General features: G+C 41.4%; 1 protein-coding gene across 6 annotated transcripts in view; it reads right to left on the reverse strand.

Annotated features, from left to right (window-relative positions):
• The window catches only part of GBF1 (golgi brefeldin A resistant guanine nucleotide exchange factor 1), a 254,726-nt gene that overhangs the window by 21,144 nt on the left and 217,508 nt on the right, over positions 1-16,074 (reverse strand). For 3 of the 6 annotated variants that reach the window (XM_056530577.1, XM_056530576.1, XM_056530574.1), the window contains 7 exons: positions 11,394-11,547; positions 10,130-10,352; positions 7,970-8,130; positions 7,248-7,500; positions 3,398-3,603; positions 1,428-1,578; positions 930-1,060 (listed from right to left, as the gene is read on the reverse strand). In XM_056530577.1, the coding sequence (XP_056386552.1) occupies positions 930-1,060; positions 1,428-1,578; positions 3,398-3,603; positions 7,248-7,500; positions 7,970-8,130; positions 10,130-10,352; positions 11,394-11,547 (1,279 nt within the window). The remainder of the gene's footprint in view (positions 1-929; positions 1,061-1,427; positions 1,579-3,397; positions 3,604-7,247; positions 7,501-7,969; positions 8,131-10,129; positions 10,353-11,393; positions 11,548-16,074) is intronic. The other 3 variants (XM_056530579.1, XM_056530573.1, XM_056530578.1) reach the window with 2 other exon arrangements.

Here is a 16,074-nt window from a genome sequence, read left to right on the forward strand (position 1 = left end):
CCTCACTTTGGCTTGTCTTTATATAGTGTCCTTTTGGACTGATGTATTGCAATTATTGGTGGACCCATCACCCCTCGATGGAACCACTTATTTGCCTATTCGGTGTGATGGATGAGGCAATATGGCCCCACCAGGTCTATAACTTCCTGCAGGACTTTGTTGCAGAAACTGGATATAGGAGAATTCATCATTTCATACATTGTGAAGTTGATAATCCAAAATGTATGCAATATATATTCTAACCATATTAATAAACAATAAAATACATCAGTCTCAATGTGTCACTCATTAGAAGGCAATAACCTGCTCAATTTATTGGAAATATGGGTATTGTGAATTGGATATACTATTAATTAACAAGGTAGTAGAAGTCAGCTACATCAATAGATTTGTTAATTTTCTAAATTTGTATTTGGTAATGGATGACTGGTTCAAGTAAGGTGGTGTGCGGCTGTGATGTCAGCCTGTGGCAAGAGGTCCCCCATAGGATTTTGACACACAGGAATCCCAGGAGTGTCTATAGTGAATTCTAACATGTTCTTTCCATGTCATAGCGGTGTGTAAAAATGTAATGAGGCAAATAATTGGTCAGGCGGCACATAAAAGCAGCCAGTAAAAAAATGCAAATTCTGTGATGTGTAAGGACAACCGAAGCTCCACATTATACTGGCAAAACATGTATGGTAGTTAAGTAAATAAATGCCATAGCTAACATAGCAGTTATCAATTACAAAGATAGGGAATGTGTACCTACCTACGCCTCAATACCATAGATCTTTTATGCTTCATATGTTAATAATTCATACGTGTATAATTTTAAAAATTAAAAAACTTTTTATTATGCCATAGAGAAATGAAAAACATGATCATTTTTAGTCAATACAGATAACATAGGTATAGATATGTAGAGGCCACAGCTGTCTTCTTACCTTGTTAAAGCATGCTTCCCATTCAAGTGCATCTAAGGTTTGTAGGTCATGAACTAAAAGTGCTCTCTGCAGGTAAGTGAGAGCTTGCATTCTGACCTGGCGTCTGGCATCACAACAGAGCCATGCAATACCTATGAAGAAAGAAAACCAAACCTGAGCTTCACTAAAGACTAGGTAATAAAAAGAAGATTTTATTTTAAGAAGAAAGCCACTGATCTAATAATCTTGGCTTTTCCTATCAGAAATATATTTAATACCCTACTGATTGGGTTCAGAAGCTGAAACACTTTTGTAATAGTAGCTACAAGTAAGTATATTTTATTTTAACTCCAAAATAATACACAAAATCTACTGAGCAAAAACAATGGCACAGAGCAAAGTAAGAATAAGATTTGGTTTTATTGTAATGCAAGTTAATGTTGGGTACAGATGCAGTAACAAAATGAATAATCTGAGCAACATCTGCTTATACTTTACAGCTGGAAGGAGATAACTCACCTTGCAGCAATGGGCACCAGCAGTTTGACCACAAAGTCCTGGAATCTGCTGTGATCTTCTCTCCTGCAGTCTCTAGATGGCGCTGTTCCTCTGCCCAAGAACTGTAAATTGTGGCAGCCCTGGTGTGAAGTGTGTGCATCAGATCGAGAAGCTAATATAAACAGAATGTGAAGTGATTTTAAAAACAAGGCATATATACTTTTTTCTATACGGTATAGCATGTTAAGTTATCCGCTTTTCCTGACCACAACCACTTAATGAGCTAAATCTACAATACAAAAACACTATTTTCTGCCACTCTATACTTTACCATATGCAATGCTAAGATGGAGGAAAACAAGAATATAGTCCACTATCTCATTTAGACACACACATTTTATCATGTTTTACAACCAATATGTAGAAAGAAAAAAAAAGTCATTGCTTCCAGAACAATTTGTTCTATCTGTAAAATACTACTGTGCTGTGAGCAAAATATAGACATTTACAGTTTCTCTGACGCAGGCCATGTCCTCCTCCACTGAAGGAAGAAAAGGATCATAGAACTAGCTCCCGAAGAACAAAGCCCGCTTACATTTAAAGTCAAAACTCATCCCAAAATAGAGAAAGAGCTGAAAACCATGGGGGACATTTATCAATGTTTGCTTATGTATTGTTTTTTTAGGTAATTTTTTTCTTACAATTTTAGCTTCTGGTTTCAGCATTTATTTGACGTAAGCGATTATTTTTTGCTTTGGTAGTGCCTTTTTCTGCTCCATGTCTGCGACTTTCGCACTTGATAAATCTCTGACCACTGCAAGTCAAAAATCACTTTGTTTTGGTAAGCAAGTTTCTTTTATTTTTTATTTTTTGCTTAGGACACTGCACAATCAAAAAGTCACACAAAAATAGAGAAGTCGCACATGCGACTTTTTTGCGACAATTTTAAGCAAAAAAAATAAAAACTACTAAATGCTTTGATAAATGTCCCCCCTAAGTTTATTGTAGAAAGCTAAGAAAACAAGAAACTATCACCAGAACCTTCAGGTAAAGTTTTAGAAACAAAGAGAAGATCCACATGATGTAGATAGAATTTGCCAAGTGTGTCCTGGGATGTCTGCACCTGCAGATTTAGGAAGCAGGAAAACAGTGAGACACTGGTATACCGCGAAATATCAGATAAACCTGACATCATTCTGAATTCACACAGAAGAATGCCTTCTCTATTTTCTTAACGAATAGCCGTTTAGTTTTTTTTTATAAGAAACTCTCTGGCAGTTCAATGACATTTTTATTTTCACCTTTAACCTGCATAAAAATGATTCTCTCTCCACCCCCCGAAGAAAAAAAAAATCTCTAACTGATTTGAATAGTCTACCCTTGCTTTTGGATGAGAAATATCCAGAACTAAAACACTGGTCTCCCCTGGCAGAAGGCAGTAGGTACCTTGCACCTAGTCACAGCGCTTATGGAGCAAGAGCCATAAAACATCTACTAGAAAATGAACCGGTCTGGAGGGCTTTGCTGTAATAGCATTAGATTATACAGAGCAATAAAGAACTGCTGTCCTCACCAATAGTAAGCAAGGAATGCTGCTATGCAGCACCTTCATTTCTGGTATCTTATTATGAAAAAAAAATCCCTTGTTGGTAAAAGGAACCAGTTTTACATGGTGGTCTTAGGTAGTGAAGGGTTGTAGGTAAAGTTCTGGTTGCTTTTGGGAATCCAGTCCTCGAGTTGCCCCACCTTTCCAGATTACAGAAGCTGACAGAATATGGATTTGTGTTGCAAGCCTAATATTTTGCTGTTTTCATGAATGATCATTCATGGAAATCATGGTTGTGAAGGAGTTTAGTTGATCATAAAAGTGATGTGAAACCAATGATTTGACACAAGAAAGTGGAATATAATTTCTTGGAAAAAAATCAAGTAGTCTTGATCCAGAACAAATGGGAAGATATGAAGGAGGAGGAAAGGCCTGCCATACTTACGTCGTGACTAACCTGTAATGACACAGTGTGGTAGCTGGCAGGCACACTCTCATCCTCTTCATCATCACTATGTGAACGGTACTGGCGCTGATTGGAGACCTTGGAGCGACGAACAGGATTTTCCTTTTCTTTACTTTTCTTCCTGAAGCGATTAGCTTTGCTATCATACTTATGACTCTTTGCTCTCCTCTCTTGCGATTTATACCCTTTGAAAGTGGAAAGAATATTTATTTCCAATCACACAAGAAAACGAAATAACTAAAGACAAATGTATGTGATAAAACTGAAGTAGGATATATAGATATATATATATATACACACACACACACACACACACATTTAGAATATATATATATATACATATATATATATATATATATAAACATGTAGTGTATGACATGCAAAAAGCAGTTTAAAATGCACGTAGTGCAAATTTTACTATCCCTTTTTAGAATGATATATATGCTAAGAACATTATGACAGACATTTATCAAGTGATTTGGTAAATTTTTTTTTACTAAAAATGTTTCAGAAATGTCGCACCTGCGACTACGCGATTTTTCATGCCACATTTTGACTGGAAAGCGAGAAAAGCAGGTTTTCCAAAACTTAACTAAGTAGTAAAAATTTTAAAATGGACTACGGGTAGTCTGGTATTTATTAACTGGGACAGTCGCAACTGCGCAAAAAAAAGTCGCAAGACCTCAAAAACTGCGTAAATGTAAGCCAGCCCAGAGCTGGCGTACAAAACGGCTTTTGAGAGCAAATTTAATATTTCCCGCTGGCAGCCGACATCACGGCTCCAGCGGGAAATATATTACAACTGTACATCCCTCTGCAGCCGCCCGAGCTCTGTCTGATTCTAACCCTGCTACCCTAACATAATTGTAGCAGTAAGCAGCTTCAAAGGAGACGCCGGCTCAGCGTGGCGCTGGACACAGACCAAGCAGGTAGGTGATAGACAAAATGTTTATTTACACTTATCCTTGGGCCGGAGGGCTGCGGACACCTTATACTATGTGCTCACCATTGTTGTGTATTTGCTTACACAACCTTACCAGGTGAGCAGCTTACATGCCTTTTTAAACATTTGATTATCCTCTTTTATTACACCACGGAGCGCTGTTTCCTGTTCTTTTCAGATACCGTAACATAATGACATCCCCCCTTGTCTCCTGCGTCGCACATCTCCCATCTATCTGCTACCTGTTGCAAGACTACAACTCCCAGCATGCCCATACAGTGAGGGCATGCTGGGAGTTGTAGTATTGTAGCGGGCGGACAATGTGCGGCGCGGGCGGGTGGAAGACAAGGGGGGTGGGAGTTATGTAATGCAGTGTCCCCATCCCCATCATTATATTAGGGTAGCGGGGATAGAATCGGAGGAACCCGGGCTCCTTTTAACATACCTAATGTAATTTCATATTTCCCGCTGGGTCCAGTGATTGGCCAGGACCGAGCAGCCAATCACGCGAAATTTGATATTACATTAGGGATTAAAAGCTCCGTGGCTCCGCTAGATGTTATAAGGAGCCCGGGCTGGCATCAGTCTTCAGCCGCCCCCGGGCTCCGTCAACTATCATCTCCGCAGCGCCTGGGCTGACATAACTCTGCAGCCACCCGGGACTCCCAGGGAGATGTGTAGGTGCCGTCCCTGTAATCCCTCAGCACTGCGGTACACGCTGAGAGATGGCAGGGATGGCTTCTGCACATCTCCCTGCCCGGCTGCGGGAGTCCCGGGCGGCTGCAGTATTATGTCAGCCTGGGCTCCTTACTACAGCGCAGCGGAGTTTAGTGTAATTTCAAATTTCCCGCTGGGTCCCAAGTCACGTGACCCGGCAGGAAATATGAAATTACAGTGATTCTCTGATCACTGCAGCCAAGGAACGTAGGGCATTACCACCCGCTTTCCTCGCTGGCACGACTACAACTCCCAGCATGCCCTTACAGTAAGGGCATGCTGGGAGAGTTGTAGGGGGGGGGGGGGGGGGGAAGACAGGTGACAAGCTCACCTGCCCCCGGCCGCACAACTACAACTCCCAGCATGCCCTTATAGTAAGGATATGCTGGGAGTTGTAGGGGGGGGGTAACAACCTCCAGCACTACATGACTACAACTCCCAGCATATCCTTACTGTAAGTACATTCTGGGAGTTGTAGTTGTGCGGCAGGGGGCAGGTGACAGGCTTGTCACCCGCCCCCCTACAACTCCCAGCATGCCCTTACAGTAAGGATGTGCTGGGAGTTGTAGTCGTGTGGTGCGGAAGATTGTTACCCCTCCCCCCCCCCCCCCTACAACTCCCAGCATATCCTTACTGTGAGGGCATGCTGGGAGTTGTAGTCATGCACGGACGGGTGGCAATAAATGTATTAGCCTATTTTTCTTTTTTTCTCATTTCAGATCCGTGTATACTGTGGACTACTTCGGATTCGGTGGACTGCTTCGATGACCAGCGTTTTTTAAAATCTGTTTAATGTTAATAAAATGGTTAATGAGGGCTTGTGGGGGAGTGTTTTTTGGAATAAATTTTTTTGAAACTTGTGTTTTTTTAATTTACTTGACAGGCTTAGTAGTGGAAGCTGTCTAATAGACTGAATCCATTACTAAGCCTGGGCTTAGTGTTAGCCCCAAACACAGCTAGCGCTAACCCCCAATTATTACCCTGTTACCCACCGCCACAGGGGTTCCGGGAATATGGCGCTCCTGGGCCTAGGCGGTAACAGGCTGGCATTATTTAGGCCTGGGAGAGCCAGTAACAACGGTCCTCGCCCACCCTGGTAACGTCAGGCTGTTGCTGCTTGGTTGGTATTTGGCTGAAAATAAAAATACAGGGACCCCTATGCGTTTGTTTTTTTAATATAAAATAATTAAATAATTAATTACTTATGCAAAACAAAGATAAAATTAACCCTATTTTTATTTTTAGCCAAATACCAACCAAGCAGCAACAGCCTGATGTTACCAGGGTGGGCGAGGACCATTGTTACTGGCCCTCCCCAGCCTAAATAATGCCAGCCTGTTACCGCATAGGCCCAGGAGCGCCATATTTGACGTTCCAGGCCTGTTGGTACCAGCTCCTCCCGGCACCCCTGTGGCGGTGGGTACCGGGGTAATTGGGGGTTAGCGCTAAGCCTCAGCTTAGTAATGGACTGTCTATAATACAGCTTCCACTACTAAGCCTGTCAAGTAAATAAAAAAACATTTAAAAAAAAATTTATTCCAAAAAAACACTCCCAAAAGTCATCATTAACCATTTTATTAACATTAAACCAAAAAAATGCTGATCACTGTACTCCCCTGAATCTAAAGTAATCCACAAGAAACACGGATCTGAAAATGAGAAGAAAAAAAATTAGTTAGTACATTTGGGGGAAAAAAGTGGTAAAAAACATATATATATATATATATATATATATATATATATATATATATATATATATATATCACACATTTTTTTCAAAGCTCCAAATTTGTGTTCTGAAGTCATTTATTGGTTTTTGCTTATGTGTGCAAAAAAAAAAAAATGGTATTCAAAAGTGATTTATTGGTTTTTGCTTATGTAAGCCATATTTATCAACCCACCATGATAGTATAATAAATATGTCACAAATAAGAAAACCAAAAGCAAGAAAAAAATGCCTATAGAACTCGCTTACCAAAGCAATGATGATAAATGTCCCCCTCTATAGGTTTTAGGCTTCAGGGGTCCACGTTAATACTTTAGGCAATAAGTACAATGTCACGTCAAGATAGTGTCTATGGGGTTACGTCAAGGAAGGGGCAAACTAAACTCACCAACAAATCACAGCTATAGGTTCTGTTAAAATGAAGAAGCCTGAGCAACACTTACACACACCTCCATTAAGACTCGCCTCTACAAAGACCCGAATTGTCTTTACGCACAACTCAAAGTTCTCTGGTGTGACATGTGCAGCGTCGCGGACAATAAAAGACAGAGATTCCACACTTTTCATGAGAGATTTAGTATCGTGTGGCCCAAAGTCTAGACCAATTATTAAACTGTATTGGTTTACTGGAGTGTTTGATCCTGGCTTGTTTATGGCTGCTGACATTCTAGAAGAATCTACATCTTCCTTTGCGACCTGCACGGGAATAAAACACATACCGTTCTCACATTAGAATATAAGGAGTTGGGTACTATTTTAATACATCTTCATTCTACTACTTCAAGTATATTAGAATACAACTCCGTGCTCAGTAAACTGTAATATAGTGTAAAGGGCAGTCTATCAGGGCGGCAAAACCAGTTATAAGAAAGGATTTTTCCTTTCACTGTGCAAGCTGCCTGCAGCCGTGATGACCATCTTTGATCAGTACACTGCAGGCAATGGCATCTCCTATTCATTTTTTAAAGGACATGTTTATTTATACATCAATGCATGCACACTGTAGGAAACAAGTGCAGGTAAAATTAGGATAGAGAAGTTGTCCTTGTCCTTGGGTGCAGGAATGAATGGATTCAAAAAGGAATTTTTCTATGTGAAACTACTGTAAAGTATTTGATTTCAAAAGTACTCTGATATATAGAGTATAGTATAAAAATCTACTTACCACAAGCCATCCACTGTTAGCCATATCCACATCAGTAACTGATCTGTGCATTTTGGCTTGCTTGCTGTGCTCTGTGTATACTTCTGAATCTGAGGTGTATCCCCGATCTAAGCTAACATCAGTGGAGTGATAAGAGGAGACTTCACTGTCAGACTGAGCACCTAGCAAACAGAAGACATTTGGGTTTAGAACTACAAAGCCTCTCATATTTACATAGACAAGGAATACAGTCAGTGTGGCCAGCTCAGATGGAAAAGATCATGGCTTTAGAATGGGCAAGCTGCTTCTCCAGAGGTGCCAGTTTAGCAGTTAGCTAGACCAACCCTATATATGAGAGGAACTGATAAGGCATATTTATATAATGCATTTTTATGTAAATCTATGTTGAAATGTACATGATTTGTGCCTGCAATATGTACTCTATTACTTTCAATCAAATAGTGTTTCCATATTAGGATAAAACAGTAAGTGACATGTCACTTATCGATATGGTTACTGTGCGGATTCTGCGGGGAAGCCAAAATGTGGATTAGCCCAGGTTAATAGGCCTAAAGTCAAGCAGAAAATGCAGCAAAACCCATGGCATACAGATTGAAACTATGTGGCGAAAAATTCATGGGTATGCCTCGCGTTTCTGCTGCAGATCTTCAGCAGATTTTGCAGATAGAAAAAACCATCATGTTAATCTTGTTTCTTAAAAGCTGGTTGCTAAAACACAGGCCAGCTAAGTCAGCTTAGAAACAAAGGCAAAGGTAATACCTTTTCTGTAACCAGAGCCACCCCTATGTCACTCCCTGAAAGTGCAACACAGAAGAGCAAAATTCTTATATGTATATATGAATAAAAACAGGTGCTAAGCATTATCACTACATTTAGTAGAGGAATGCCCAGTAACTGATTATGTGAAAACCTTTGTGTTCCTAACCTAAAATAATCTACCTTCAGTTACAAGACTATGCGCTTGTGTTGTATCCATCATTTCCTTAATACCATCAGCAGTATTTACAGCATCAAAAGAAATGGTGGTTGTCCTTAATAAAAAAAATTAGGTGTTATGCCAAGAATAAAAAAATAAATAGTCAGGAGATCTCAAGAATTAATTTATAAAATGTTATAGTTTGTACTAGTAACTCAACTGAAATCTACCAATGAGGCCGCAAATTAACACATTAGGCTAAAATATTTATTTTTATTAAAGATAATACTAAAAGAAAAACAATGCCTCACAATACAGTGCTCAAAAAAGTATCAAATCAGATATAGCACTAAATAATCAACACAAAACCAGGGGAGGGGTCATTAGGAGTAAGAGTATATACATATTAAGTCATTTCATTGTCAATTCTTAATGTATGTGTGACTTCTATCATGGATATCATCTGTATCCCTATTCCCTGTCCACACGTATTGTAGTGAGGGCAAGGGGTTAGACCAGGTAGGGTTGGTCAGGTCAGGTCATCCACCTGTACCCTAAACCCCTCCCCTGGTTTTGTGTTCATTATTTAGTGCTATATCTGATTTGATACTTTTTTGAGCACTGTATTGTGAGGCATTGTTTTTCTTTTAGTATTATCTTTAATAAAAATAAATATTTTAGCCTAATGTGTTTATTTGCGGCCTCATTGGTAGATTTCAGTTGAGTAATTGTCTCCAAGGGCATGTATATCATTGGTTGAAGGACCATATATTTCCTCTTCCTGGCTTTTAGTTTGTACTAGTGCATAATGTTTCCCTGTGTATGACTATTCTAAACATAATTATTCTCTAAAAAGTATAGTGATCAACAGGGAACACAGGCTGCAGACCTAATACATAATCCAACATTATTTAGGACTTTAGTGTAGGGAAGCTTAGGACCCACGCACTCAGAGTTGCATATTATATACTTAGTAAAACAGAATGTTGTGGAGCAGTGATAAATATCTACTTAATGAAATGCTAGTTACCTTTCAGTTACACCACTGCTTATGATACAAAACCGCAGAATGAACATCTCAAGCTATAAACATGAAGAGCAGCTGAACCCTTTTAATTTTATTAATGGACATAGACAGCATATGTATTTTCTTCATCTGGCCTTCACTTAATTCAGAGCTGGTATAAAACAGCTGCTTATCTCTCTAAAGCATTGAATTTCATTAAAGCACATCCTCCGCGTACCTGCATCATTATTGCTTCTGGTTGTCACCTGCAGGGCAGGTGGCGGTTTCACTCCTGCTCCAATGCACTCTAACAAGCAGAACAGGGTGTACCAGTCATTGCTAGAATGGATGTTGGCAGCATTGGTTTTCAGCAGTTCGTGAAGGCCAAAAGCGATTTGTCGGCTCACCCTGGACAGGACGCTTGGTTTCATCATTAAAAGAATACGGAGTGAGAGGAGAACCTATAAGAGCAAACAAACAAACAACAGGTTTTTAATATGGCTGCTTTCTCTAGAAGAAAGTGTTACCTATTTTGGTCACATGTACATTAAATAGGTTCTATAACAGCCCAGTTTGTCTTGAAGACTATAGATGTAGACATTTACTTATTTTATTAACTATATTTATAATTGTTTTAATAACATATTTGGACAACTTGTCTTCTGCAAGACAATACAAGCTGCTGAATATTGTTCAAAGGTGACATCTTTACAACCAAACATTATTTTATTTGGTTGTATTGATGTCGACTTCGTAAACATTTAGGAGAGCAGAAAGAGGGACTGAAAGCCTAAAACATTGGAAAGCTGTTATGCAGGAATGAGCACTGAACAGCATCTAGCATTGGTGTCCATAGCGTAAAAAGATGCCTAGCAATAGGATAAGTGATTAATAAAATACTAAAATAGAAGACTATGAGCCTAGATTTACTAAACTAAAAGCAAACATGCTTGTATTTTTTTTTTTTGCTTGTATTTTTTGCTTTGTTTTGCGTTGTTTCCACACAGAATTATCAATTATTTCTGTATGTTTTTTTTTCATATTATGCAGCAGGACTGACAAAGCAGCTCTGAAAAGGGTATGTGTCCTTTGATTTTTCCTATGTCCAGACTTATTTACTGAGGTTTTCTACAACAGTTCAGGTGCAAACTGTGTGTGTTTGTAACGACTTTGAACATAGCTGACCAACTATTAATCGGTCTGTGTTCACATTAGTGCTGTGATTGGCACAAAATGCCCAATAATGGCACATCTGAATGCAGAGAGGCACACATCATAAAACAACGAAATATATTTATCAACAAGTACTGTTAGTAAATGTGACATAACGTGAAAGAAAAACACTAATAAGATTTTAAAAACCTGACAATCTTAGTAAATCTGCGCCAATGTTAGCATCATAGTCATTACTTTTTGTCTACTGGGGATGATCGCGACTTTAAACAATTAATTTAATGTCCACCCTTGGCTTCACAATAACCATTTTTTCCATTGTAGCATACCTGTCCACTAATATCCTCACGACGCAATAGTCGAATAGCAAGTCGCAGCAATCCCACCACTGCACGTTCAACAAGAAAACAAAACTCCACAGCATGAGCGCAAAGATGGTAGAGGTGATCTCGTACTACTTGCCAGACACATCCAACACGGTCTCTATATTGGGGAGGAAGACGTTTCAGTAAACAGAATATTAGGTATAAACACATATTACACACTGTATATAATATATTCATATATGCATCTTTATACGTACATATGCCTAGGGACTATAAAAGCATCACTTTATGTTGTCCATTGCCCCAAGACTGGAACATCAAGACTCCATCTGCCAAGTGTTCTTCCACTACTGTATGTCACAGATTAGAAACAGAGTGGCCTCAAGATCAAGTATGCTGATATGCCGATTCGGAAATCTCGGGCCTGTTCTGAGAGTCCTTCTGTCCGACTTCAGTATGGACATTTACCACAGAAAGATTACTGTCTTTCTGTTCTATTATATTTTTACAGTATCGTGGCCTGATTTAGCATTGTCTATATTACATAACCCAAATATGTATAGCACGTGCATACTGGCTGGGAGGTGCACATTGTCTTTATATATTGCTGTTTATATATATTTACTTATTATGGGACTTAAGAAAATTAGCCTGAATGTTAATGACCTAAATGGCCCACAGAAAAGGCTGTACCTCTGGAACAAAGCCTAGTCCATTGGCTGCAAAATTCTGTGTGCCCAAAAGACACCCCTCATCAAAAAAGGAGATTTCGTAGCCTTCATTGTGGGACACCTATACTGATGGGTATATGCTCTTGCCACTAGGAGGCGCTGACACTAGGGAAAAAAGTAATCTCCTCCCTGGCAGGATATAACCGCCCACTTCAGGACCCTGGAAAAGAATCACGGATAAAGAACCAGAAAAGATCATCCGGACAAAAAATGAAGAAATGGATGTGTGCGGTGTACCCAGATGAAGGCTACGAGAAAGATTTTACGGTGAGCACAAAAAAAAAAAAATCTCCTTTTCTCGGTCGCTCTTCATTGGGGGACACCTATAGGGTGGGAATAACCACCACTAGCAAAAGGGAATCAGTCCCGAGACCGAAACCACTTGTCCGTAAGGCCTGCGGACGAGACCCCAGGCCAGAGAAAACCGAGGACTAGAAAAAGAACTACCGGAAGATCCCCCCACCATAGAGATGGACTGGGCCGCCAAAGGAAGGGACCGTCCTTTGCAAGGACTCTAAAACTATGGTCCTCATAGAGAGACCAGAAAAAGTTGACTAGGAAGCCAGAGGGCCGGAACCATCCCGGAAGGAGGTAAGAAATCCACTTTAAGGAATTCAGAACCAGACAGAGGGCTAGCCCGGCTGGGAAACAAAAATGGCACACCAAAAGAAAAAAAAGAGATGGAAACTGGCTCTAAAGGGGCCTGGAGCGGAAGATCGAAGATCTGAACATCTGCAGACCCAAAACCCTTATCCAGGAGCCCGCCGTGAGCACCTGGGAGGTGACATAGCTCAACTGTTGTAATCCAGATGACCAGCACGCACTCCATTTCGAGAGAACATGGACCCTGGAGGAGAAGATGGAAGGGAATAATTGCCAAGAAGAAGCGGAATGTCCAGAAAAGGGGCATCCAGGAACACTAGAGCGACAGTCATGGGAAATAGAGGATCCTGAGTCACCTGGAAGATACACACAAAATAATAAACGGCCAAGAAAGGAGCAGAAGACCCTGAAAATGAGTATCTGGAACACTGGAGCGGCCGACATGGGAACTGGAGGTTCCAGAGTCTCCCAGAAGACTTAAACCCGAAGGGTAAGAAAACCCAACGTCCACGAAATGCTCCAGGTGACAAAGATCCGTGCCGAGACAGAAGAAGTGCGGTACAGAAAGACCGCCCCATAAATGAGATCACACAGAAATCTGGGAAAGACCACTACACATGCACGAGACCTCAACCATCACTAAGGCCCAAAGAACCAGAAGGGCCGACCCAGAGAAGAAGGCACGCCACAGCATCCCAGGATAGTGGCAAAGACAAGGAGCCCAACCAGTCCTGGGCACCAGTAATCTGAGCGGTTCAGAGCACGCACTCCGAGCAACAACCCGTCAAGACGTGAACAAAAGGGAACCCGGCTGGGACTAACAGGCTCTGGGCACAGAAAGGTAACTCTAGAAAACTGTGGAGTTAGTGTACCGCTACTGACACAGTCAAGGGAAGGAGGAACACACCCTACCAGGGAGATTGTGCCGAGGGGGGAGGAGAGCAATGGCAGGGCCCAAACGGCAGAGGCTAGACCAGCTGTCGCCGAGCCACACATGATAGCAGAAACCCCTCCGACAGAGGGGAGTGCCAAGGCTGCCTGAGGAGATGTAGATAACCAAGAAACAGGAAGAGAGCCAGGCTGCAATAGAGGGCAGTAAGCACACAGGCAGAGACAGCAAAAAGCTCTACCGAATGTTCTCAGGGAAACCAAGGGCCCAGCCAGATATCCCACCTATAAAGTGGGAAGAGAGAGAGGACTCTATCTCGGTAGTATAAAGCGACCAATGAAATAGTCCCCCTAGTGGAGGGGAAAACAAGGGGTGTTGGAGATGAAACTCGGGCACTGACCATACAAAGCCCCCTGATCCTCGTACCCCCCGTGGAAGGAGGATTGTCAAAGTGCACCAGGAACTGTAAGAGCCGGGACAAGCCGCCCTGCGGCAACGGACAAGGTACTGGGTGGAAAAAGCCCCCAGGAACTCCGCGAGAACATATCTAGGAGCCAATTTGTGTCCCCAGAGGGATCAGAATCCTGGACACCAGAGCTGGGCAAAGATGCAAAGATGTGACTACAAATGCAAGGAAGAAGCGCGCGCACGCGCGCACGCACACACACACACACACACACACACACACAGCAATCAACAGTGTTGAGAGGAACACACCATCGGGGTGAAACTCCGGGCCAGATGGGCAACAACAGAGCCAATCTAGTCGTGTGTAAGGCAACCGAGCAGGCGCCTGAGCCACCCTGCACAAGAATCCAGGAAGATACAGTCATGGCCGTAAATGTTGGCACTAGAGATGAGCGAACTTACAGTAAATTCGATTCGTCACGAACTTCTATGCTCGGCAGTTGACGACTTATCCTGCGTAAATTAGTTCAGCCTTCAGGTGCTCTGGTGGGCTGGAAAAGGTGGATACAGTCCTAGGAAAGAGTCTCCTAGGACTGTATCCACCTTTTCCAGCCCATCGGAGCACCTGAAAGCTGAACTAATTTATGCAGGAAAAGTAATCAACTGCCGAGCCGAGAAGTTTGTGACGAATCGAATTTACTGAAAGTTCGCTCATCTCTAGTTGGCACTCCTGAAAATGAAGTATCTCTCACAGAAAAGGATTACAGTAACACATGTTTTGCTATACATGTTTATTCCCTTTGTATGTATTGGAACTAAACCAAAAAAGGGAGGAAAATTGGACATAGAATTGGACTCGAAAAATGGGCTGGGCAAAATTATTGGTACCCTTTCAAAGTTGTGGGAAAATAAGCATGTGATGCTCCTTTAAATTCACCTGGGGCAAGTAACAGGTGTAGGCAATATAAAAAAAATCACACCTGAAAGCATTATCAAGAAGTTTGCAACTCGTGGCACTGCAGCTAATCTCCCTGGGCATGGAAGGAAGAGAAAAATTTATAAAAGGTGTCAACGCAGGATAGTCCGGATGGTGGATAAGCAGCCCCAAACAAGTTGCAAAGATATTCAAGCCATCCTGCAGGCTCAGGGAGAATCAGTGTCAGCATGAACTATTTATATGAAATGAAATGCTATGGCAAGAGACTCAGGAGGACCCCATTGCTGACACAGAGACCTAAAAAAGCAAGACTACATTTTGCCAAAATGAACTTGAGTAAGCCAAAATCCTTCTGGGAAAATGTCTTGTGGACAGATAAGACCAAGATGGAGCTTTTTGGTAAAGCGCATTATTCTACTGTTTACCGAAAATGGAATGAGGCCTACTACGAAAAGAACACAGTACCTACAGTGAAATATGGTGGAGGTTCAATTAGGTTTTGGGGTTGTTCTGCTGCCTCTGGCACTGGGTGCCTTGAATGTGTGCAAGGCATCATGAAATCTCGGGATTACAAACCGATTTTGGGTTGCACTGTACAGCCCAGTGTCAGAAAGCTGGGCTTGCGTCCGAGATCTTGGGTCTTCCAGCAGCACAATGACCCCAAACATACGTCAAAAAGCACCAAGAAATGGATGGCAACAAAGCGCTGGAGAGTTCTGAAGTGGCCAGCAATGAGTCCAGATCTAAATCCCATTGAACACCTGTGGAGAGATCTTAAAATTGCTGTTGCTTCCAATAAGAGAGACTTGGAGCAGTTTGAAAAGGAAGAGTGGTCCAACATTCCAGCTGAGAGGTGTAAGAAGCTTAATGATGGATAAAGGAAGCGACTGATTTAATTTTTTTCCCAAAGGGTGTGCAACCAAATATTAACCCCTTAAGGACTGAGCCCTTTTTCACCTTAAGGACTCAGCCCTTTTTTGCAATTCTGACCACTGTCACTTTATGCATTAATAACTCTAGGATGCTTTTACCGATTATTCTGATTCCGAGATAGTTTTTTCGTGACATATTCTACTTTATGATAGTGGTAAATTTTCATCATTACTTGCATCCTTT

Source organism: Hyla sarda, chromosome 7 (assembly GCF_029499605.1).
Source record: "Hyla sarda isolate aHylSar1 chromosome 7, aHylSar1.hap1, whole genome shotgun sequence".
In the NCBI taxonomy this organism is placed as follows: Eukaryota; Metazoa; Chordata; class Amphibia; order Anura; family Hylidae; genus Hyla; species Hyla sarda.